Consider the following 24,543-nt stretch of genomic DNA (forward strand, 5'->3'; position numbering starts at 1 on the left):
ACAGACTTTCTGAATTTGTCTGTTTACCGATATAGTACCTTACTTCATTTCATCTTAATCCTTAACTTCTAATCTTCTGTTTTCTGACCTCAAGTTTCACAATAGTTTCTTTTAAAGCACCATGTTTTGAAGAAATGCACATTTGTAGCTATATGGGCCAGAAAAGGAAATTAAAGTGTTGTGGACTTTTGATTAAACCATCAGGCACCTACAAATCTCTTGTCTCAATGTGCCACTCACCTAATTTTGATGACAGTCAGAGTGAGAAAGACTCATATGAGATTCTAAAGACATCAACACAGCACTGATTCAGTATTGATGTTGTCACAGTTGTACAAAGACTGGGGATTGAAAATCCGACTAAAAATTCTCACTGGTGCTTCTCTTATGTTTTGTATATAGCTTCCAGTGTTAAAGAGGAAGCAGTGGTTCCTTTGCTCTATTCTAGCACAAAGTGACTCAAAGTAACTGCCAGTGATAACTAGTAATTACATCCATTTAAAATGTGCATTATTTTACCCCTGCATTGAATAAACTAGTCAGGCAGAAAATTGTCCAGTTTTATCCTCTCCTTCATATACACACTTTTTTTTCTTAAGACTGTGCTTATTTTTGACAGGTTTCATCCTTGAGTGAGGTTAAACATTCTTGAGGAGTTTCCGTGTTAATTGTTATGGTGACAGATGGACAGACGAAGTCAAGCAGACAGAGGGACAGACGCACATTCAGTCACAGTAAAACACACCGGGCCAAATTAACCTCTCCAGTTCACCACAGTAGTGGTTCTTACACCAACTCACTGAACTTTGACAGAGGATTCATCTATTGAACCCAAGACGTTTGACTAAAAATATTATTTTCACCATTTCACAAAGAGAACATGATTTCCTGGGTGGAAATATATTTGAATGAGCTTGTGCTGTCTATTCACTGACAGAAGTTTCTCTTAATACCAGTCTGGCTCTGTCCGTATATGTGTGGACTTATTGTATGCATGTGGCACAAAGAGTGATAGGAGTCTTTAGAAAAGAGCGAAGCTCTCCACAGATTAGACTGCATTAGCATTTAAGGTACTGTCATAAATTCCTCCCTAAGTGGAGGGGAAAGGCAGGACAAATGAAGTAGGATTAATAGAGGCCCGAGTCTGACCGATAGTGGGGATTGGGAGACTGGGTCACCTTGGGATGGGGGGTGGAACGGGCAGAGTGGTAGATGTGCAATGGAAAAACTGGCAGAAGTGAAGGTAAGATGGACTTTGACTTACAAGGAAGACATTTGAAATGTTCTGTACAAGTGACTGTTGATAAAAGAAGAATAAGCATGAAAGATAAAAGGTAAAAGATGAATATGTGACCTTAAAGTGTGCAGGAACATGGACACAGTTGGTTAGGTCTCTAACCTTTGCTGCAGCTGACCTCCAGGCTGGTAATGAGGAAAAAGTCAGGAGACAGATAGCTAACTGTGCACCAGGGGAGAGGTGTTGGGGTTACCCAGTTTAAAAGTACAAATGACAATGACTTTATTGTTTAACCTGATGCACACACAACTCCTTTTTTCAACATGAAAGGAATGTCATTTTTGGTCAATTCCTACAAATATTATATTTGGTTTATTACAGTAAAAATAATGTGACACTTCACAGCTAAAACTAAATTATTGCAATGGAAATCTCGTTGTGATCTAAGTGTGCTGATAAACTGATCTCCAAAATAAATTGAAGTCTCTAATTTACCGTAAAATACTGGAAGCTGTGGTTTCCAGAATTTTACCATATTTATACGGTAAACTTCTGGTAAAATATATATTTATTTGGTAAAATACACCAAGTCACTGATTTAGTACTGACCCTGTCAGAGTTGTACAAAGACTTTCTCTTGGAGATGCTTTATTGTGGTTTTTGAACTGCAGCCAGCATCTGTAAGGATCTTAACTTGGGTCAAGGATCTTCTTTTGTCTTCTGACATTTTGTGGTACCCTCCAGGTATGCACAGGAAAAATTTGTGGGGTTTACAACTTGACCTCCTTGTCCAAAAACCCTAAAGATAAAAAAACCCAAAAAAAACTATCAATCCTCGCACATTCACAAACAGAAAGCCTTTTAGTTTTGCCATCATGGGATCATGAGAGAGTAAATATCTGACAGAAAATTATATAAAAACTAAATTTGTGTGCTAATTTTTACATTTTACAGCTATACCATTAAACTTTAGATAAACAGATAAACATTGTGTTTAAGTTTAAATAAGTTTTTCAATAATATGCCAGATCTACTTGTTTTGTCTCTTGCTCCTGTATCTTCTTTCTACCCTTACCTACAACCTGCTTACTTGCAACTTATTCTTTGTTCTGGAGATTTTATTCAGGAATATGTCTGAACTGATGTTGTGTGTGTGTGTGGGTTTTTTTTAACAAGCCCTTACCAAACAGCAAAACGATTGTATTTCAGTTAGTGAGGTTACTTTAAAGCATGAGTAGTCAGAACTGGAATCGAACTTGGCTCCTCATCACTGTGTACTGTGCCAACTGCCAGCCCGTCTGACCTCCAAAGTGCCAGAAACACGTAGCGAATGACAGCAGGTTTCTGGAAGTCTGCACGGAGTTGTTGGTCTGTTCAGTCCTGTTAATGTATGTCTGAATAACACAAAAATGTTCGTTTGCATTCCTTCATTCAACTCTGAAATTATTTTTAAGTATTCTGTTTTACCCTCTGGAAACTGGGGTCAGTTTTTGATAACTTTTTTTCACCATGTTTGTCTCCCACTTTATGAAGGGGACTTTTTTATCTCAACTCTAATATCGGGTCTAATAGTGAAGTTACATTGTGAGAATATTTAATCATAAATTGGAAATTTTCTTTAAGAATAAGCTTTTAAACTTGTAAACTTTCTTTCTGTTTTAACTTCTAGAACAAGCTCAAGCACACAACACATTCTTATTCTGTGTAGCATTAGTCAGGGCAACACAGGATTAAACTCAATTTTAGTTGTCTCAATAGTTTTTTTGTGCTGTGACTGAAACAATTAGACCAGATGCTGAATCACTGACTTGTACTAAATCTGTGACAAACTTCTCCCCCTGAGCTAATCTGCTGTTTGAGTTGACTTTCAACAAGCCAAGGAGGTGAGGGTGAGTGTCTGCCTTTATGCAGCTTAACTTCCAACCCTTACAGTAGCAGAGACAAGGTGACTTACAGGTAATCTATAAGAATAAGGAGCCAGGCAGGCGCCCTGTGCTTTTATTAGATCTCCAATACTTCCAGCCCAAGTCCCAGCCTTGGCCTCAGATTGGCACTTGCTGGCTCCACCTAGAGGAAGGACCAAATCACAAATTACTCCAGACAGTTGCTATGACATCCACCTGAAAACCATCTTTTTCTTGAACAGGGCACATGTCAACTTCTCCTCACATTCACCTGAGGAGGAAGTACGGATGCAAGAGAAGCTGGGAATGAGTCGAGGGGTCTATCTGTCAGAGCTTAAGGAGTTTTCTAACAGTACATTGACCTTGAGTGCTTGCCATTGATTTCCAGTAACGCCTCCCAAACAGCGCTGCGAACCCTGCCGAGCACCGCAGGACCCTGATTGGGAACAGATTTCCCAAATTCCGATAGCGTGCCACCTGCCCAGGATGATGGATTGTCCTCCTGTATCCCATCAATCCTCACCTGCTGCCGAGGAGGTGACACCTGGGCCAGATTTATCATCATATACGACACAATGGTAAGCAGCCAATCAGAAACAGGTATACTAAACTGAAGCCCCTCCTTCCTGGAGAGCTCCATTATGTTTGGAAACAGATTTATTCCTGTGGAGTGACAAGAGGAGGAGAGATGTGTAGGGAAAGGAAGAAGAGAGAAGGGAAGGACACATGAATCTCTAAGATAAATAGAGGGTATGGTGAATGATGCTATAAGAGGTATCACAGTAATAAATACTATATATTGCACATCCATAAAGTTTGTGGAACCACAAGAGACATGGTCGGAAAATTGAATGAACTACTTTGGTAATAGTCAGGCAGGATTTACAATCAAATACTTTTTAGGAAAAAAAACTAAATTCAATACAAAATTTGTTTAGAGAATTACCTGAATATTCCCTTAAAGAATAACAGATGGGAGCCCTTTTACTCTGCTATGCCTAAATAAAATTCAGGGCAAGAAGTCCCTTTAGAGTTCACCTGATCCCTGGTCATAAAACTCTAGAGTGGCTGCAGACATCCACAGCTCAGGTGGGAGAAAATGTTGACATGACAACAACCAAGTTATGATTGGCGCTATTACAATATAATCTTCCCTTGTCTTAATGCCAAATGTTTTCACATAGTTATTTATGTTCTTACAATATTATTGTTACTATGCTGTGATCAGACTCCAATGTAGAAAGTCTATGGTGTTAAGAGAAACATGTTCACGGATAAATATATTTTGGCAAGATTTTTATTCTGAAGATTCCTTGTCTGGTTACATGTAGTAGCATTGATGTGATTAGCTTCTAAGTACTGTTTTGCATGAAGTATGAATAAAAAACTGTAGCTAAAACCTATTACATCAAACAACAGTGGGAGGGTGTGATCATTACATATAGCAGAAGTTGCAATATCTTTCACACTTTTTTGTCTATTGTTTTGTCAAGGAGCAGATATAAATTTGTACTTCATTCTCTCCCTTTTCATTCATCATTTCTTTTAGTTGTTCATTCACATATGAACTGTTCCTATGTGAATGAAATACAATATTTAATTGAATTAAATGATAATTACTCCCATTTGGTGTTTATGTAAACATCAGTACTGGGATTGAGTGAAAAACAGTTATCTGAACCATTTAGAAACACTTAAAAATAATGTGCTGTTGAGACTGAAATAAAGAAATGATCTGATTTTGGACACATATGAGCAAAAAAATGTTAGAATTGGGCCATCACTGAATGTAGTGTGAACATAGAAAAATAAAACTTCTTAGAGGCTGGTACAACGTCACAGTACAGTTTATAAACTTTATTTAAATAAGTGTTAAAATCATGTGACATTTTCCATTTTCTTTGCAGTTACAAACTGTTTTGTGTTGCTCCAACACTGATCTTTCAATGGATTACACTAATGTTTCGGATGTGACTTTAACAAAATGAAGAAAAGTTATTGGAGTATGAGTGATTTGCAAGGACATATTTTAAATTAAATGCTTAAAACCTATTTTGTCAGTATCTCAGTTAGCTCCATTTTATCTCCTAGATATGATCATGGAAGCAGAAAAGTGATCACAGGACCATGAATGCACTAATCCAATTAATATTCCCCTGTTCCTGCTACTGATTTTATGACTGGTTCAAAAGCTCCTGCTGGTTTCATGACTGTGACAAGCCAAGTGTGAGCAATCCACTAACTCACTTTGCTTCCTTCTCTCACCAGCGTTGGCTACTCTTAAAGAGTCAGGAGCCTCTTGGTGACAAAGGTTTTGACAGACTGAGAGGTCAACAACCTTTGATCATGCTGGCAAAACTCTAAAGACCTGCTCAGAATAAGATCTGACAGACGTGATGATAGTGCTGTTCTCCTTACTTCAATTAACTCACAGTCTCCCACCCCTGCCGAATCCCCCTCATTTTTTTCTTCTTCTGCTCCATAAACCCACTCGTCCTTTTCCATCCTTCCCTGGATGGAGCTGCTTACTTGGCGGAGCTGCTGCTGTTTCTCCAAGGCTCACCAGGCACAGTGCTTTAGCCCTGTGTAATCCTGCCAACCCTATTCCATTAGCCACGCGGACTAAAGAGCTTAACAACACAGCCCCATCACAGTAGAAGGGAGAGAGGAGAGGGGAAAAAATGTTGCAAATTCCTCAGAATACATGGCTGATCAGCCAGTATTTTCACTTTCTCTCTCCACATGCCTTGCTGTAGTGTTCCCTGCTCTGCTCCATCTCCATCTTGCTAAGGAGCCCAGAATGGATTAGAGATGGCATCAATGGGATGAGACGTATTACCAATCGATTTCGAGAGCGCTGTGCTTTGTTCTTTTTGAGTGGAAAACTTTGGTTCTGGGAGTCGTGTCGATGCCAAATGGGGCTGATTTAGAGATGAAGTTGTGTGGAGGTGGAACTCATTCACTCACTCTCTGTCTGTTTAGCTTTTGCCTGCCTTATATTAACCAAGACTACTGCTCATGTTTAATCAGTAGAGTCACAAAAAGCTGTTTTGTGGTCTAGCTGCATTGTCTAGGAGAAACATATTGGATTTAAGGAGCTCTAAAGAAGCTTTGTACTGATCTGGGCAAGAGTGGAGGATAAACAAGCAGATTGGGAGAAGCTTTATCAGAGTAAATGGTGACAGTTCAGACATGTTTCTTTCTCTGACACCTTGCAGTAACACTAACAGACCAGATATTTTAATAAGGAAGCCAAAAATCAATTATTTACTTTCCTTGAGTGCCTTTCAAAAGTTTTTAAACCATTTGAAAAATTAGTTATATTTTCCGAAGTTACAATCACAAACTTAAACATTTTATGAGAAAGACCAACTCCAAAGCAGTTTATAAATGTGAAGTGAAAAGAAAACAATACATTCATTATTAAGTTTGGCTCATTTATACATCTAAATTAACAACAAATGTCATCTCAAAGTGCTTTTCAAATGAACACCGAAATTTATTGTCAATTTAATCTAATTCTAGATTCTACAGATAGTTTCAAACCACCACATTTCAATTCAATCATAGATATTAAAAATGCAATCAAGTTCAGTTTACTATTTCCCTGTCAATCATGGTCCCCAAAGAGAGAAAGAGAGAAACAGACAGTGAGTAAAGCTAAGCTAAATAAAACACCACTATACTCTGGTGCAACCAATGATGTTTTGAATCCCCTTGATTTGCAAAGTGTGCAAGTAAAAAGACAGCTGTTCAGATTTTCATACCTCAAAACACTTGCATCTCAAGCTGCAGTGGAGTAGGTTCTGCAAAACATTGGACTGTCTATAATTCTCCTTACCCTTAAGAATTGTACTTTGTGTTAATCTATCACATAAAATACCACAAAAAGAAAAACACATTCATGTTTGTGGTTGTAACATACTTTTTGCCAGACACAGTAAGTTCAGGTTTTTCTCTGGTGACAGTAGACCACCTATTTACCAGATTCCCACCAGAATCAAGAATCAGTTATCTGAAGCAGTTTAGACTGGGAGCTGTTTATCATGCACACAGTATTAATAAAGGAGTGGCATCATTGTAATCAAACTCGACAGATGCCTTTAGAAAGAGGGACCAGCAAAGACCAGGGCAGGTTGTCAGATAAGGGCAGAGGGTGTGTGGGACAGGGGCAGAGGCTGCTGCTATATTTCTTCATGAAGACGACAGTGACAGAAGAGCGACAAAACGAATGGCCTGTCAAAAGGAATGAGAACAAATAGTTCTTGTGTTACATGGAAGGAGGACTCTTCAAGCATCAAGACCTGTTTGGAAGCAGAAGCAAGAACTCTACAACCAGCATGATTGGTGGAGAATATGTAATTCACGTCGGGGGAGGAGGGGGGGAGGTCACGTGGGCAACACTGAGAAACAACGTCCACATCAATCCTCAACAGTTTTCAAAAAAAAAAAAAAATCCTGGTAAGAGCTTTAAATCTCAAGTTCCACAGCAATTTTATGTGCAAACAGCTGCCTGAAATACCACTTTTCATCCAGTCTAAAGTCAGCCAGATAAATTATAAATGAATAAATCTTTGTGTTTTTGGCCATTCATTTCATAAGCTTCTCTTTGAATATGACAGGATACTCTTCATTTCTGAATTTAGCTATTTTGTAATGATGCCCCACCCAATTATTCTTTCCGCATTTCCATCCTGTCTGCCTCTCAACTTCTTTTCTGTCTCACTATAGCAGCTGCCACATGTTGAGGAGAGAGTAATCTGAACTATGCAGCCCAGGGGCCCATTCTTTTACTTCCTGCTGTAGGAATAAGCGACCTATTGATTAGTTATCAGCTCGTAATTGGGCTGCGATCCCCCTCGCCCTCAGATATCCCCCAGATATATGACACTCTTGACAGCCTGAGTGGTGGGTGAGGAGGTGGGACGTTAAGCAGAAGCGAGGAGTTCTTCCTGCCTCCCCGCTTGCCAACACTTTACTCAACAATATGTCTTCTTGACCACATGGATGCAGAGCACCGGCCTCATCTCTATCCCTGAAAAAAGATCCTCAAATTAATGCCAGAGAAAGATTATTCAGACTTTTCAAATTATACAGCGAGTGAGAGGTCCAGCAGGATTTCATACTCTGTGTTGGCTTTGAGCACCCGTTGCTTGCCATTTTCTAGTAGGAATAGAGTCTGAAATTGTAATCAGAGTTTTAAAATGAAAATGGTGCGGCTTACTGAGAAAGAAAGTTATAGAAGCTCAGAGAGAGTACACCATTCGCATATGGATAATTGCCTGTGAGGGATTTCAATACAAATTGAGGCTCAGGAAGCGGATAAGCAACAGGAAGGGTGTCTCTGCTCCTGTGTAAGCGTCCAAATCTACTGTGAGTGCGCAAAGAACCATGACTAACTCTTCCTAAGTCTGTTTGTGCGTTTTTAGGAAAAGCTTAAAGATACTTTTTCATCCAGCGGCTTCTCGCTGTCATAACCTCTTCTCATAAGAGCGACATGTAATTTCAGTTGGAGTATGAAGTATGTAAATTGCTTTCTGAATGCCCCCCATGTTTTCCATCACTCTGAAGTGTTAATTGTACCTGTGAGCTTGGCCAGAGGAGACGCAGAGCAGGCGAGTCCCACTGGGTTCTTCAGACAGTCACAACATGTCAAGCCCTCCGTTTAGCAGCCAGATTAAAGCTTTTTCCAACTTGCCTTCTGCTCCTCAGCTCCTCTCAGCTCTCCCTTAAAACCACATCTGATAAACATCTCATTTCCACACTCAATGTTGCCATAATAAAAAGTCGACCAGTTACACCAGGATTGTTCATCATCCCTCTGTAGTAGAGTAACGATCAGCCTTCTTACCCTCCGCTCTCCTCCTCTGCTGTCCCCACTTGAAACGCCAGCATCCCACGGTGGAAGTGGATTTGTCTCGTGGCATTAATCTAGTGGTGCTTTAAAATATTGTTGTATGACACCGTGGTGTGTTCTTCCTCTGTGATAGAGCACAAAATAACGCAGAGAGATGTGACTTTAGTTCGCCTCCCGCTTACCTGACAAATCATTCTTCAATTTCAGCAGAATAGATGAGGGGATTATAATAGGGAGGGATAAATTAATATTTACATTAATCTGCGGTAATCTTAAATTAAACTGCGCAAACACTTATGCTTTCATTCTTTTTCTTTCTCTTGACTGAAACTTTCAATTTCTCTGGAGGAATAAAAGCTTTGACTTTTCTCAGAGGAACTTTGTTCGTGTGGACTGCAGTGTTTTTGATATGTAATTTTCATATTTTCTGTGTGAACAGTTTTACTAACAATTTTAGGAAAGGTCATTTTTATTCACCCAGCTGATGACACATTTTAACAGTTAACAAACCTTTTCTTATTTGTTAAAACTTATTGTCTCTTTCATGCAGAATAATTGATACTAATTTATATTTTAACTTACGTATTGACAAAATAGAAACAATTAAAGTGAGAAATAGAATTTTAAGTTTATTTGTTTTTCTAATATCCTATTTGTGAGGTTGAAAATTATTATTCATTCTAATAAATTGACAAAGGTTTGCAACTTGTACATAGAGTAAAGAAAAAAGGAAAATACTGTGTTATTTAATGAAATTAAGCCAGTTTTGTCTCTTAATTAATGAAAGAAAAATTAATTTATCGGTTCATGTTGTGTATTTTTATTTGTCTTGACTATTCAGGCTAATCATGTAAAATGTAAATAAAAATGTAAACATATATTTTTTTAAACCTGAGGTATGTAAACAGGTTAAAATAAATAAATAAATAAATAAATAAATAAATAAATAAATAAATAAATAAATATCAATTAAGGATGTTTTTTTTACATCAAAAATTAATATCAAATAAATATTTACCTTTCTTCCTTTTTCTACAATCTAAATAACAAAACCTAATTTGTGTTTATTAAAACAACAATATTTTTTTTGGTTTTGTTTTGACTTATTTATTTCTAATAGGTTTTTACATCAATGATAACAATGTTCACCATTCAGAGGGTCATTTTGGCACAATCCGTCAAACGTAAGATGATGCCTGCTGTATATTCATAGAGTGCATGCATGTGTGTCATGGTGAGGAGGAGGAGCAGCAGAAGGAGGAGGCATGGGAGGATAAAGAGGCAAAAGATCCCGAGTACCTCCTTACTGCAAGATGGTGCAGTTGGACTCTGACTAATGGGGAAACCCTTTATGTATATGAGTCACATTAATAACAGCACAGAGTGGACACCATGGACATTAATAACAGTGTTCAGTTGCAGAGAGCACATAGCACACTACATACACCGACTACATCAATAACAACTCATAACTTCCAACTCCAGCATGAATCATTATGCCACATGGACACAAACACAGCGTTTGTGCATGCTCCTAAAAATAGGAAATGACTGTCATTAGCCAAGAATTGTAAGAATTGCTCATATGTGTCTGTCTGTACATGCTAGACTATCATACAGCTTTAGCTCTGGGGAGAAATCTTATTTTTATTGCATTGACAGTGTTGAATTCTTCCACAGACTCCTCTACATGCTGGGTGATGCACGTTGGGATAGTTAATGAAACCAATAACGTAGCGGTATGTGTTTAATGAAAGAAAATGGGTTCAGGTATTGAACATTCACACCTAATTTTACTGTATTTGGGTGTTAACATGATTAAATAGACAATTAAGAAGTGTCACATCCACTGAGATCACAGAAAGATTTCTACAACCACTTTTCAGTCGTGTTTATGTTTCCCCATGTCTATGAATAGAAAGCATTCATAGACAATGGTTGTAATGTTCATCTGCTACGAAAGACTCAGATTGACAATCTGAATGAAGATTTTCATTCAGTTCAGAATCTTGTGTTTTTAATATTTTATTTTAAATAATTTTGACTTTGGGTTTGTTTTTAAGTGTGGTATCTTGAAATTGTATTATTCTCAAACAGAGCAAAGTTAGAGAAGACTGAACAATAGATGGAGCTGCTGTTCATTCAAGATGTTTCTGAGTTTACCTGGTGAGTGTGTGTTTCTGTGTGATCACTCTTTTTAAGAACCTACTTCCACTCTTTCAACCACGTTTCCACAAATATTCTTTAGACCACCGAAACAAAACCCAGATCTGATCTGCTACTTTTTCTCTGAGTAGGTGGAAGAAATGAGAGACTGAAAAACTCTGGCACAGAATATAGCGGAAATAGGCCTATTTAGCCAAAAACAGCACTTTCAAAAGCTGCTGAAGTCATTTTGTAACGTCTCCAATTGTTATGTGATTCTACATGCATTTTACTTCCTGCAATAAAACTCTGACAAATAAAGGTACAGTGCTGTTCTGTGCTTCTTTCTTCATAATAGCTTCTCACGGTTCCCCATTCCATTACCAAAGATACAACAGTTAGTTAAGACCCCACGAAACATTTCATTTTCTCTCTTTCTAATTAAATGTGTCTCAGATGAGCCCACTGAGCCCACTCGCCTGGTTGTTCTCCATTTGGAGTGCCACCAGAGTTTAATATATGGCATTAAATAGGGATTGAGAATGAAAATGAAGCCCACCTCCCATTGGGAATGTAATGGATGATTATGAGGCATAATCTTAGTAATACAGAAATCCTTTAGTTCCTGTCATTTTATTTAAATTGCTCCCTGTTAAACACGGTCATACTTTTAGCTATTTTTGGCAAGCTTCAGATTTTTAGTAGTCTAGTCTAGATTTAAAGTGGAAATCTTGCAAATGTGTAAAATAATCATATTTTCTTTTACATTACAAATATATTCCATATGACACAGTGTTTATACAACTTTCCACTTACACAAAATGGCATTTTGGTTCAAAACACAACAATTCCCTCCAACAAACGGACAGAGATGAACAATCTTCCGGTGGAATAAACAACAGGTCTATGTGAATGCAAATTCATTAGAACCTGAGGTGCAAGCAAAAGGTTAACAAGCTGAAAATAAATGTATTGCATGTTGCAAGATGCTCATAACAATGATATTCTTTTAATAGATGCAACAATTAGTAAAGTCACTGCACCAGTAAATCAAAAGGATGTTGTAAAGCACTGCTGATTTGTTTCCAGTGTCCTCCTGGGGTTAAACGGCAAAAGGTCACAAACCAGCTCATTTCAAACATGCTGTTGCTGGGCTTTAAATATACTCCTAACAGTGTGCATTTAATGCAGCAACCCTGGTATTTATAACACAAAAGATAAGAGGATCCATTTAAAGCAGTGCAATCTCCCAGTGGGAAGAATTCTGATTTAAAGAAAGCTTTTGAATTGGCTTTTATCTGTATTAATTTCTTGGAGAAACAGCCTGCGCTTGTGCAGCTCTCTATGCATTTATGTAACTTAAGGTACTTAACTATGCCTCCATAATAACTCCAAATACTCTTAGTTCTCATCTGTGCAAACATTGTTTAAGTGGACCTCCTTCTGCAGCAAGATCATGCTAAGTGCACCCGGGTACACACAAATATATATGCTCAATACAATAAAGACAACAGTAAACTTAAAGGCAGCCTGCCTGCATGAAACTCCAATGGGAGACAGAATGAGCTGTATACAGGACTATTAGGCCATAGTAACGGAGTTGATGCATTGGCTCTATACTCCGCTTGTTAACCCAGGAGACTCCAAGCAGATAAATCCCGGTTTAGGAGATCTGGCAACCTCAGAGCTCACGCAGCAGGTAGCATCCACTGTTGTATGACCTAATACTGTATATATAAACATGCTAATCAGGACCAGCCCAACTCATAAGTGGGCAAAGCAGCTGCTGTGGCACTGAAACCAACATGGGTCCCGCAAAAGTAAGAATTCTCTCACAGGTCTGATTCAGACATGATGTGTTTTTTTTGTTTGTTTTACCTTTGCTTTGTTTTGTTTTTTGCATAAGAGAGACTTCAGTTGTTTTCAGGGAATATAAAGCTTGTGATTCTTGATTTTTGAATTTTTCTGTTTAAATTAATGTTGTCTGGATGTATTAAAAAAAAAACTCTGTGTATTTTTTATTTGCTTGTTTGACAGGGTTGCTATTTCTAAGCTCCACCATTCCTCATTCTGTAATCAACAGAGGCAGAAGTCAGAACATAGCACCTATGTTGTTGGGTGGGATATATTAGGCAGCAAAGTTTTTATACACTAAGTTGATCTGAAGCAGGCAGAATGGGCAGATGTAAAGATTTAGGCTAGTTTGACAAGAGCTAAACTATGATTGCAAGACCAGAGCATCTCAAAAACTGCATATCTGGTGAGGTTTCCTGGTCTGCAATGGTCTGTAACTGTCAGTTGTGGCCCCAGAAAGAAGAAGTGGTTAACCATCATGGCACGCCTCCAAAATGTATTGATGAACATGGAGAGCAAAAGCTGGCACACATGATCCAGTCCAACATCGTCACTGCTGCTAAAATTCCTGAGGAAGTTCATCTTGCTACTGACAGAAAGGTTTCAGAATAGACAGTACAATACAATTTCCTGAAAATACAGTTGTTGCATTGGTATGTTAAGTCTAAACAATGAACGTCATGTAAATGGGGATAACACCATTTTGTGTGTGAGGCTGATGTTACTTTCTTGCTGTAAACGTTGGTAATGTTTATGCTAGATACATATTACATAGGATTTGAACATGGATGATATAAAAATAATATTACATTAACTGCCATGCCTAATGGTAGTTAGAAGGTCCCTAAATAAAACTCTTTTTAGGGCCCAATATATCCTTAGGGAGAGTTTTACAATGATGAGGCTCAGTAAAATTTCCTCAAGAATTTGATCACCCATAACCTTATTTTAGCCAAGCCGTCACTTGTATTAAGTAAAACTAACTGACATCTTCTTCAGGCTCAAAGGTTTGAACTGTAAAAATGAAAAGCAATGGCTTTCAGCAATAAAACTATAACCAAAGACAATGTCAGAATAGTTACACTTTTGGCTTATCTAAAGTCATACCAAACTTTATAGAAATATGTTATAAGACCGACGTTTACATAAACATCGTTACAGCAGAGTTCTGCCTTTTTACTTGTGTTTGGGCAGAAGAGACTAAAGATCCAGTCAGTATTAAAACATAGAGTCTCACAAATTTCTGTCAAAACAGCAGAAATAAAGTCACTTCAGAATCATGAGAAGTTTGTATCACTCACAGATTTTGAATAATTAAAACATGTACAGCATTTCTGAAAGAGTAAATAAACTATTCAGAAGCAGAATTTAAATGTGAACAAATCATTTTGTTTACATTTAATAGGGAAGTGTTATGTAAAATTGACTTTTTTGAGCTTTATGTTATGTTATGGCTTTATCCCCTCACCATAAACACGCCTGGAGTGTTGCCTTGATTCTTTTATAAATGTTTGATAAATCATTGGCAGCTAGTTTGGGGTGCCTAAATGCTTCCTTGCACAAAACTATTCCTATAAAACTCCTCCTTGGAGCTGCAGGGTCCATTCGAGCCTCTGCCTTTCAAAGCATGCCTCCACCAAACTTTCTCCATTAAACTCCATCTGACTAGTGGCAGCAGTATTTATCAGACTCCAGTCAGACTCAAGTTGTCAATCATGAGGCAGAGCACACCCCGGACAGGTCACCATTCCATCAAGGAGAAACAAAGATACAAACAGGAAAAACTCTGAATATTCTGGTAAAGAATGTTCAGCACTCTCCATTTACAAATCTCCATCCTACACCTGCAATTTTCTGCAATATAGTTTTACTACAGTGATCTGGTTTGGCCCTGGTTCCTGCACTTTAAATAGCAGAAAAGTATACATAGATAGCTACCTTGAAAGTTTCCTGGAGTGGAAATGCACCTTTTCTTCTTCTCTTTTTATTTGCTTCCTGTAAGAGTATTTGCAGAATAAAATGTCAAAACCGTCATAATTTCACAATCAGAAAACACTGAAGCAATGGTGTTAAAAGGTTCAATTATTCAAACTATGCGAAAAGCATGACGATCATGAAAATAGATTGCTCTGTTAGCCTTAGATTCACATTCAATTCCTTAAAGTTACTGCCAGTCAGCAACAATGCGCAGCAGCATCAGATGAGACATTATGTCTGGCTAATATTTATTCAAAGGCATCTGAGAGGCTTCTTCTGTTTGTGTGTTTCTAATGAATAAAACACGATGTTTATCCTTCCTGTTTAACATTAAGTCCCCATGAACAGTCACAGGGACCAGGAGAATATTTACTTGTGTTTAGGACACCAGGGAGTTGGATTATCTGCTGGCGGCTTTGTAGTTTTCTGAAGCTTCCCCCTGTGTGACATGATCCAGAGAGAGCACTCTTATTTACTCTGAGGCCCTGTGTGTATAGCCCTGCTTATTGTTTGTTCCTATGTGCCACTACTCCTGAGGAGTATGCTCCAGTAGAGACAGATACAGAAAAGAGACACACTAAGTCTGTGATCATAATGTGGGATTGGGACGATGGAGTCCAGGAGGACAGATGTGAAGATGTTGTCAGAACAGACTGTTCTGTAAGAGAGATGGGTTTTTACATTGACGCGGGAGACATTGAGTGTGGAAGTGGGCTTGCAGTACCTCGCAAGGTAAATGATCATTTCTACCGAAAGGTGGCGACATTGGGTTTTCAAATCGCGCAATTGAATCGGAGCAAACCCTTTCTTTGCTGTTTTCCACTCACTTCACATTATTACACTATCTGTTGCCGTTTGTCTTTTTTTTCTAGTTAAATAAACAATGTATCTGCCGTTTGAAGAGACAGATGAGAAAAACAACCTATTACAACTTATGGTATTTTGAATTACACAAAAGTTCAGTTTTAGAGATGGTTTGTGATTGACTTACTAATTAACAAGTTGGATATAAAATGAATAAAATACGTGTAAAACTGCATCATGCAAACTATGTAAAAATAAACGAGTTAATACAGTCTGGCTTCTCAGAATGCTTTAGTAAAAATAACTTTTATTTCTGATGCATTTTAATTCTGTTATGTTCAATATCATTTGTTGCAATATAAAGAAGTACTTTGAGGAGCTACGATGAATGCATCCCAATTTTTAAAACTTACATAATGATATTAATAATTGTTCTAGTTTTATTTCATTTTCAGTTCAAAATGACAAAAAAAAAAAGATAACTGTTACTTTTTTGAAATCATCCCATTGATAAACTCGGACAGTAAAAAAGAAAAAGAAAAAAAAAACCTTAACTTTTTCTTCTATTATGCTAATTATGTTCATGGACTGGCGTGCTCATTGGCTGGGTCTCAGTCAATTTCATATTTCAGTCCTGACGTCAGGACGCCTATAAAACTAAGCAATGGTTTTTAACTCGTCGGCTGACTGATCTCTTTGAAAAAAAATCTATCAATCCTAGGGTGGAGTTGTTTTTTTTTTCCTCCCATTCTCTACTAGGCAACTATTTGGCCGGGACACATAACGTGAACCTCCTCAAATTGGCGCACTAATCCTAAAAGGAGCCATGAAGTGTTAAACGGTAGAAACAGAGAGAGCGGCGCTCAGACACCCGCACGCTGGGAGAGAGGGAGGAAACAGCGCTGCTCCAATGCGTCTGTGCAACACAGACTGAAGAGAGAGAGAAAAAAAACTTATCGACTCACAAAACCAGAACCTGCGCTGCGCAATTAGTGCGAGAGAACTCACTTTTCCTTCTGTTTTGAAGAAAATAAATAAAGAAATCAAGCTGGCTCAGTGCGTGTCTCAGCAGCCTACTTTGACAGGTGCTCCTCACCCCCTTTGGAGGACTGTCAACAGCAAGAGGATGGCATCAGAGCTGGCAATGAGCAACTCCGACCTGCCCACCAGTCCCCTGGCCATGGAATATGTTAATGACTTCGATCTGATGAAGTTTGAAGTGAAAAAGGAGCCGGTGGAGCCCGATCGCAGCATCAACCAGTGCAGCCGCCTGGTCGCCGGGGGATCCCTATCTTCCACCCCGATGAGCACGCCTTGCAGCTCGGTTCCCCCCTCTCCAAGCTTCTCGGCGCCCAGTCCGGGATCAGGGAGCGAACAGAAGACGCACTTGGAGGATTTCTACTGGATGACCGGGTACCAGCAGCAGCTGAACCCCGAGGCTCTGGGCTTTAGCCCAGAGGACGCCGTAGAGGCGCTGATCAGCAGCAGTCACCAGCTCCAAACCTTCGACGGCTATGCCAGAGGGCAGCAGTTCGGCGGAGCAGCCGGGGCAGGAGGCGCCATGGCCGGGGAGGAGATGGGATCAGCGGCCGCCGTGGTGTCCGCGGTCATCGCCGCTGCCGCGGCCCAGAACGGGACTCCCCACCACCACCACCATCACCACCACCACCACCACACAGGGGCACACCATCCCTCCTCCGGGTCCCAGTCCGGCGGCGGCGCGGGGGGCAACCACCAGCACCTGCGCCTGGAGGAGCGCTTCTCGGACGAGCAGCTGGTCACTATGTCGGTGCGGGAACTGAACCGGCAGCTCCGGGGGGTCAGCAAGGAAGAGGTGATCCGTCTGAAACAGAAGAGGAGGACACTAAAGAACAGAGGCTATGCGCAGTCCTGTCGGTACAAGCGCGTCCAGCAGCGGCACGTCCTGGAGGGGGAGAAGACGCAGCTCATGCAGCAGGTGGACCACCTCAAGCAGGAGATCTCCCGGCTGGCCAGGGAGAGGGACGCCTACAAGGAGAAATACGAGAAGCTGATCAGCACCGGCTTCAGAGAAAACGGAGGCTCCAGCAGTGACAACAACCCTTCATCTCCGGAGTTTTTCATGTGAGTGTCGGCGCTGAAAAAGTTTGTAATACGCGAACTTCACACTGAAACACAAAGAAAACTTTTAGTTTGCGCGAAACTTAAAAGACGGTTGAGTGTGGATTTGATCAAAGCTGTTTGTTAAATCTGCTTTAGTTTAAGGCAAATAATAATAATAAAAAAAATCCTGTCATTTCAACTTCATTTACATGTCAAAGCGAGGATTTTATTTGATTTTTATTTAATCATCTTTAAACGTCATCATAAATAAACAGTTTCGACACATTTTCAAGAATTCAAGTCCGCTTCTTAATGTTTCTTTACAGACATTTTGCGCAGAGGAGCTAGCTGCCCAGCGCCTCTTTCTGCGCCTCTTCTTTTACCCGAATTTGTTGATTGGGGGGGGGGGAAATCCCAGGGTCGGTAGCTTCATTTTATGTTTATTTTAAATGTATTTGAACATAAATGATCTCATTGTCACGTCATTCATTTGAACTGTATTGTGGAAAATATCCAAACTCTGTCATATCAGAAGTTTGGAGATTGTGGTGAGAAAGTGAAACCATGCATGCTGGTCATGTTCGGATGCTGTTTTAATTGTTCTTTTTTATGTTTTTCTTTTTGTTTTGTGAAGTTGTGTGTATTTGTTGCATTGCTCAGAACCATTGCTTAATATTTAAAGTTGTATGCGGCCAAGACTTTGGCTTCTGTCGGAGCCACATGGGGAATATGACTGTAAAGCAACTTTGTACTCAGTATTGATTTATACTAAAGGCCCAACAGAAAACACAGAGGGTGATTTCACAGAATATTCTTCCATGATTAACAAACAGGTACAATGGATTAATCAACAGGTGGGACTGATGATAAAATACTAAAATGGGAAATATAAAATTCGCTTTAATTAGACAAAAAGAACAGTGAATTTGTTGCAACAAAATAATTGTGTTTGCTTTTTATTAATCAAAAATATTGAATAATATTCAGAACACTGCGGGTGTTTTTAATTAAACAAACCGAAATGTTTTAAAGTCAACGTGCGGAATCCACTCATTTATCATTCATCAATAAACCTTCATGAATGGAAAACTAATTAATTCTCCTGATCATCTTTTTATTTGTTCTGTTCAGTTTTCTTGTTATCTGTCTCAGTGTTTTCAAAGGCGCATCACACACAGACAGACACACACACACACACACACACACACACACACACACACACACACACACACACACACACCGCATTTTTGTTTCAGTTTCTGACTGAAGGTGAAACGTAACTAGAGATAAAAAGGAAAGTTCAGATGCCACTAAGTGGTTGAATGATTTGTTTCTACGCATGTAAATCATGATGAAGAACTAACGCAAATGTTGAACGCATGGTGCGTAAAATGACAGCTCGGGGATAAACTCCTGCTTAAGCATCAAGCTGCAGATGATGAAGTAATTTATTTTAATTTACATACATTTTATAATCCAAATAAACTGTTACTAAAAGGCTTTGTTCCAGTGGAGAAATTTATATATGTTTTCCTTTCACAATAAATCAAATGAAAAATAAAATTGACGGCCTAAACCTGTTGCTCAAAACCAGAAAAGGAAAAATCTCTTAAATAAAAAAAAATTAAGCCGCAAACAGAAAATATATATATAAAAAAAAGAGAAATCATTTTGTCGGATATCCATGCTCCAGGGTTTCAGATGAAGGCAACGTTAATGATTGATTTTAGAGTAAACTCTTACTTTTTCCTGCTCCACTAGTTGAATACAGTTTTTATGGAGTCCTTCTTTTCAGACTGACATCACGCGAAGCTGTTAGTGACAATAAAGCTTTTTGTGTAGATGAAAGAAAACGTATTTTTTATAAAACCGAATATATATATTATTTTTACATTTTAAAAAAAGTAAATCCGAGACGTTGCAAATTAAAACTACGCTAAGTCTTTTTGACAAAGTTATGCGCAATACTTAATATTTCCAGTAGGCCAGTGTAACTAGTACAATGTAGTAACCGCTATATAAACTCTATAAACTCTTCCCAAAACTTTTTTTTCCTGCCATTTTGGTCAGTAGAAATGTTGAATAAAATTTAAAAAGCAGGTGGCGGTCGCAGGGATTAGGATTTTCAGCAGCGGACAGGTTTCTGAATTCAGCTTCATGCAGAGGGTTTCAGTTCTGTTCCGTCTTAAAGAGCAGCAGTGTTAAGATCAGGGCTGAACGGGCTCTGAACTGTGGTGATGTGCAAAACCAACCCATTCTGTTTCAAACCGTTGTAGTTATGATAAGCATGTGTACAGTATGTCTGTGTAAAGGAGAGAAACTATCTGATCTGTCCCTGTAGAACCGATTACCTTAATTATTAAAAAAAAAAAAAATCACACAAATATTAGGACAGAGTTTGCTTGGGAATCTCAGGACAACTAAACGTAAACTGCAGGCCATCCTGACCATTCCTTGTGTGTTTCATCTCTGCATCACTGCCTCCCATGAAAGCCCAAACTGATGAAGAATCCTCTCCTACTTGCAGGAATATTTGTCTGTGATTTAAAAAAGGGAGTGAGAGACAACGGAAATGTTGGCTGCCATCCTGCTTCCTTTCAAATGATAAACGATCAGAGATGCACACTAGCTGAGAGGAGAGGGCCTTTTAGTGAGCGTGTCCACTAATTTATGGTCCCCCTATCTGATTAGGTCAATATAGTGAGCTATTTAATTACATTTGTGTTATAACCCCTGGAACTGTACGGAGACACTGTGAGTCTTTCATGTCACCTTTCCTTCTGAGATGGCGACAGGATCAGTTCAGTTATTCACAAATGTCTAGTTTGAGCTTCTCATGTGGACAACAGGAGATCTGCTGTACAGTTGTTTTGCATAGGTGAAGATTTGCTGATCATTGCAAGCTGCTGTGGAAATTCTGTAAGATGTGTTTTTTGGGGGGGTTTTTTTTATTGCTGCTGACTTTGACCTCTAGTCACACCAAGGGCCAGGAAAGCTCAGTAGCACTGATTTCACTTCCTGTAGCTGAAAGAGGGCAGGAGGAACAGGAAGCAAACATTTCAGAGCTTCCTCTGCCGCGTCCTCCTTTCGCTGCCTTCTAGTTCACGGAAAAGCATGCACATGTAAAGCACAGACAGGGTGCATTATTAATCCCATCATTATGAACTGTAATTCTATTCTCAGGCTTGGTATATTGACTTCTGCGCTGTGATCATTTGCAGTCTGTCCAATAATTAGGTTATTAAAGATAATGTAGTTGTCTGCTGTCACAATATTGGTCTCTTCTCTTTCAGGTCAACTATGGGAAATCACTTTGAAATTTATCAGTATTGACATTTGAATCATCATCATGTGCTTTGCTTTAATGTCTCAGAATTAGTAGGACAAAGGATGTGATTGTCTGTTGAGTGTCTGTTTGTGTGCGGGGGTTCAGTAGCCAGCGAGCAAGGTCTGATGTGTGACCTTGTGGTGGAGGGGTGTCCATGTGCTTTAGCTTAAGCGTATTAAATCTGAAGAAACGGGTCAGTTTATCGTGACGCCGAGGAATTTTCTAGCTTTTTCCTACCATCTTTGAACAATGTTCATCTAAACTCAAAAGCAGGTACCTGTTCATTTTTCCTTTAGCAGAATAAAAGCGATCCAACCTGGAAAAAAAACTGCTTTTAATGGCAAAAGATTCACCACAGATTTAACTCCAGGCTCCTGACTTTAAATTTAAAAAGATTTTACGTCAACGTGAAAATACACTTTGCAGCAGTAGGAGTCACAAAGTGATATTTATTGAATTTCTGTTCCCTGATTCCAACCCCCCGCCCCCTGACAATAACCACCAAACCCAAAGGGTTAAAAACAAATTCGCATTCAAAAGAGGAAACGTTTTCAATCTTTTCCACTCAATCTGCATCTGCATCACTCCATGCGATAAACATTTACATTTAAAGTGATTTAAATCAGCTGCATTCATGTTCCTCTGTGCTCCGTTTATCATCCAGCTCTGTCAGAGGCAGAGCTGCTCCCTCCTCTCACCCTCTCGTTGTGTCCTGAGTTATGTCATTTATTTGAAACCTCAATAATTTACCTCTTCCCCATCCTATCGCAACTCTGCATGTGCAAAGAATGCTACAGCTGTAAACATGGCTTTCTTCTTGCCTGTAGATGCTTGTGTGATATTTGTTTTCCTTGCGAGCAGAAAGCATTGTGAGGGAAATTTAATTGTCTGGGTCTGGATTTGTAGTTCTATGCAGAAAGATTTGAATTTATGTGTGCAAGAAACTGTGATTGGAATGCACAGCTGGAGAGCAAGAGCGATGATTTGGGTAAATAAAATCAGAGTAGTTTAAGTTTCAGAGCACAGAGGCTGTGGAAAGTTCTGGAGATGTGGAAAGCATGGTCGGCATGCACGAGTTTATGTCATGCAGGGTGGAGCTGGAGCCAAGCCCGACCCTTGTGTATTTTACCTGCATCTCAATGAAGCGAGGGGTGATTTACCCTTCCTCTGCAGGCAGCCTCTCCCTTGGCCAGTCAAACAGACATTGATCTCTTTCTCAGGCAAGGTGACCCACCGCGTTGTTCAGCCACTTCCAGAGTCTCGCCTCTCCCTTTCATTTGTACCTGGGAAAGGCCTTGACCCCAAACAAGGCTGCCATGTCCAAGCCATCTGCACGTGTGCCTCTACTATGTGAGCGTGTGGCTGTTTGAGTTAGGAAAAGCGGGCACACAAAGTGGAAATGTGTGCACACGCTTGCTTTCTAAAGGCACCCATATTTAGACTTGTAGTTCTCAGGCCACTTTATTTGTTAATAGGTTAAATTATCTGTTATCAAAGTTAGTGTTATGGGAGTCAGTCAGCTGGAGGATTTGGTGAGTTTCTAACTGATAGCCCTTCCCTGCATTGCAGATCAGAGACTGGGAACTCCTCTGCAGCTCCATGGGTCAGAGTCCATCTGACGGCTGTATGAATCGGATTACAGAGAAATAAATGGCTTTCATTGTTGCTTAAAGATGGATAGAGGGGAGTTAATAGTCTCCAGCACTTAATTGCTTCAATTCTCAGACCAAGAAAAAAAAACATTTAAAAAAAATTATGAGATTTATGAACTTTCTCTATCAACAATCAGCTCTGATGCAGCAAATTTAAAATACAAAGATTATTAGTAAATATATTTCTATGTCATAAATAGATTTTTTGTAAATAATGTTGCTCGTATGGGTTCAAATCTTTCAAATACTGCAACATGTAGTTTGATATGAAGTTTTGACCATTCCTTACCATACTGAATTTTAAGATGAATTCACTTTATGCTAAATATAAATGTGTGTAAGTGTCCCTGTGTGTTTGAATAAATCATGTCATTTTTGAAACTGAGGGGGGAGAAGAAGAAACTTAAGAATCCTACTTGCATCTAAATTGTTCCCAGAGTTGCAGGTTTTTAATACACATTCTGGTTTGTGCATTTTTCATCACCTAATTAAAAATGAAACTGTTGCCATAAACAAACATATATGTGGGCATTTATTTTCAGTTAATATTGTTTTACATGTACATCCAGCTTTTGTATAAAGACCGAGATCTGTAGGCAGGGGCAGTTTGTCGGTCCATCACAGGACAGGTCACCATGCACGCACACACACACACACACACACACACACACACACACACACACACACACACACACACACACACACACACACACACACACACACACACACACACACACACCCACATACTGAGGGGCATTTGGAAGAACACAGGGAGAACATGTAAACTCCCTGTAGAAAGGAGGTCAGGCCAAGATTGGTGCATCTTGCAATGCAACAGTGCTAAACACTGCACCGCACTGAGCGGAAATATATGCACAGATTTAGAAACTGTTTGAAATTTCCTTATGAAATGTATTTATGAAATATCCTTAGGAAGTCATTACCTTGCAAGGTACCTCTTTGTATCATCAGCTTAAGTTAGTTTGAAAATAAATGGGTTTTTTTTTTGGATTCTTTAATATCTCATTGCTATGACACTAAACTTTCTGCAGTATTTGTTTTTTTTTTAAATTAAACTTCCCCACATTAATGTTAAATCTGATGCTTAAAGCTGAATTTCACTAATGTGTCCTTCCCTCCTTAAACTAATTCTTATTTTGTTCTTTTTTAGGACGTCGAGAAAATTCCTCCATCTGTGATAGAGAGCTGTGCTTTCTTGGCCCCACCAGCCTGGAGACTGCGGTAAACGCATCCCTTTTTTTTTTTTGTATTTTACAAAAAGTGTGTCTTTTGTAGAAAGTATTCTTCCCTACGTGATACTTTAAACGGGAGAAAATTAAAAAGAAACACATTTTCAAGAATATGCTTGGTCTACATATATCAAACACTGACAAACAGGATTTGGGTGCATAACACAATTAATTTTATTTCTGCTGTTTATACTAAGTTTGGATCTAAACACCAGCTGCGGTATTATCATCATTTTTAGTTTTAATTAATTTATTCATTTACTAGTACAACATCCAAATTTCCTTTCATTTAAACTTTTCCTATGTGCAATGTTTCGGGCTCTAAAAGTGCTCCCTGAATGACAGAGGCTGACATGCACAGCACTCATGGGATGAGACCAAAACCTTTCCCCTCTCTTCTGACCTCTCATGACTTCCTTCTTCCTCGCTGCTCTCAGTGCGAAGGAGAAAAAG

General features: G+C 39.1%; 1 protein-coding gene across 1 annotated transcript in view; it reads left to right on the top strand.

Annotated features, from left to right (window-relative positions):
- Nucleotides 1–16,276: 16,276 nt before the first annotated feature.
- LOC114161196 (transcription factor Maf-like) overlaps nucleotides 16,277–24,543 on the top strand; it is a 49,371-nt gene continuing 41,104 nt past the window's right edge. Inside the window, exons 1-2 of the mRNA XM_028044361.1 lie at nucleotides 16,277–17,881; nucleotides 24,012–24,082. Coding sequence (XP_027900162.1) covers nucleotides 16,905–17,881; nucleotides 24,012–24,039 — 1,005 coding nt within the window. The 5' untranslated portion in view covers nucleotides 16,277–16,904 and the 3' untranslated portion in view covers nucleotides 24,040–24,082. The remainder of the gene's footprint in view (nucleotides 17,882–24,011; nucleotides 24,083–24,543) is intronic.

This window comes from Xiphophorus couchianus, chromosome 2 (genome assembly GCF_001444195.1).
Source record: "Xiphophorus couchianus chromosome 2, X_couchianus-1.0, whole genome shotgun sequence".
Taxonomy (NCBI): domain Eukaryota; kingdom Metazoa; phylum Chordata; class Actinopteri; order Cyprinodontiformes; family Poeciliidae; genus Xiphophorus; species Xiphophorus couchianus.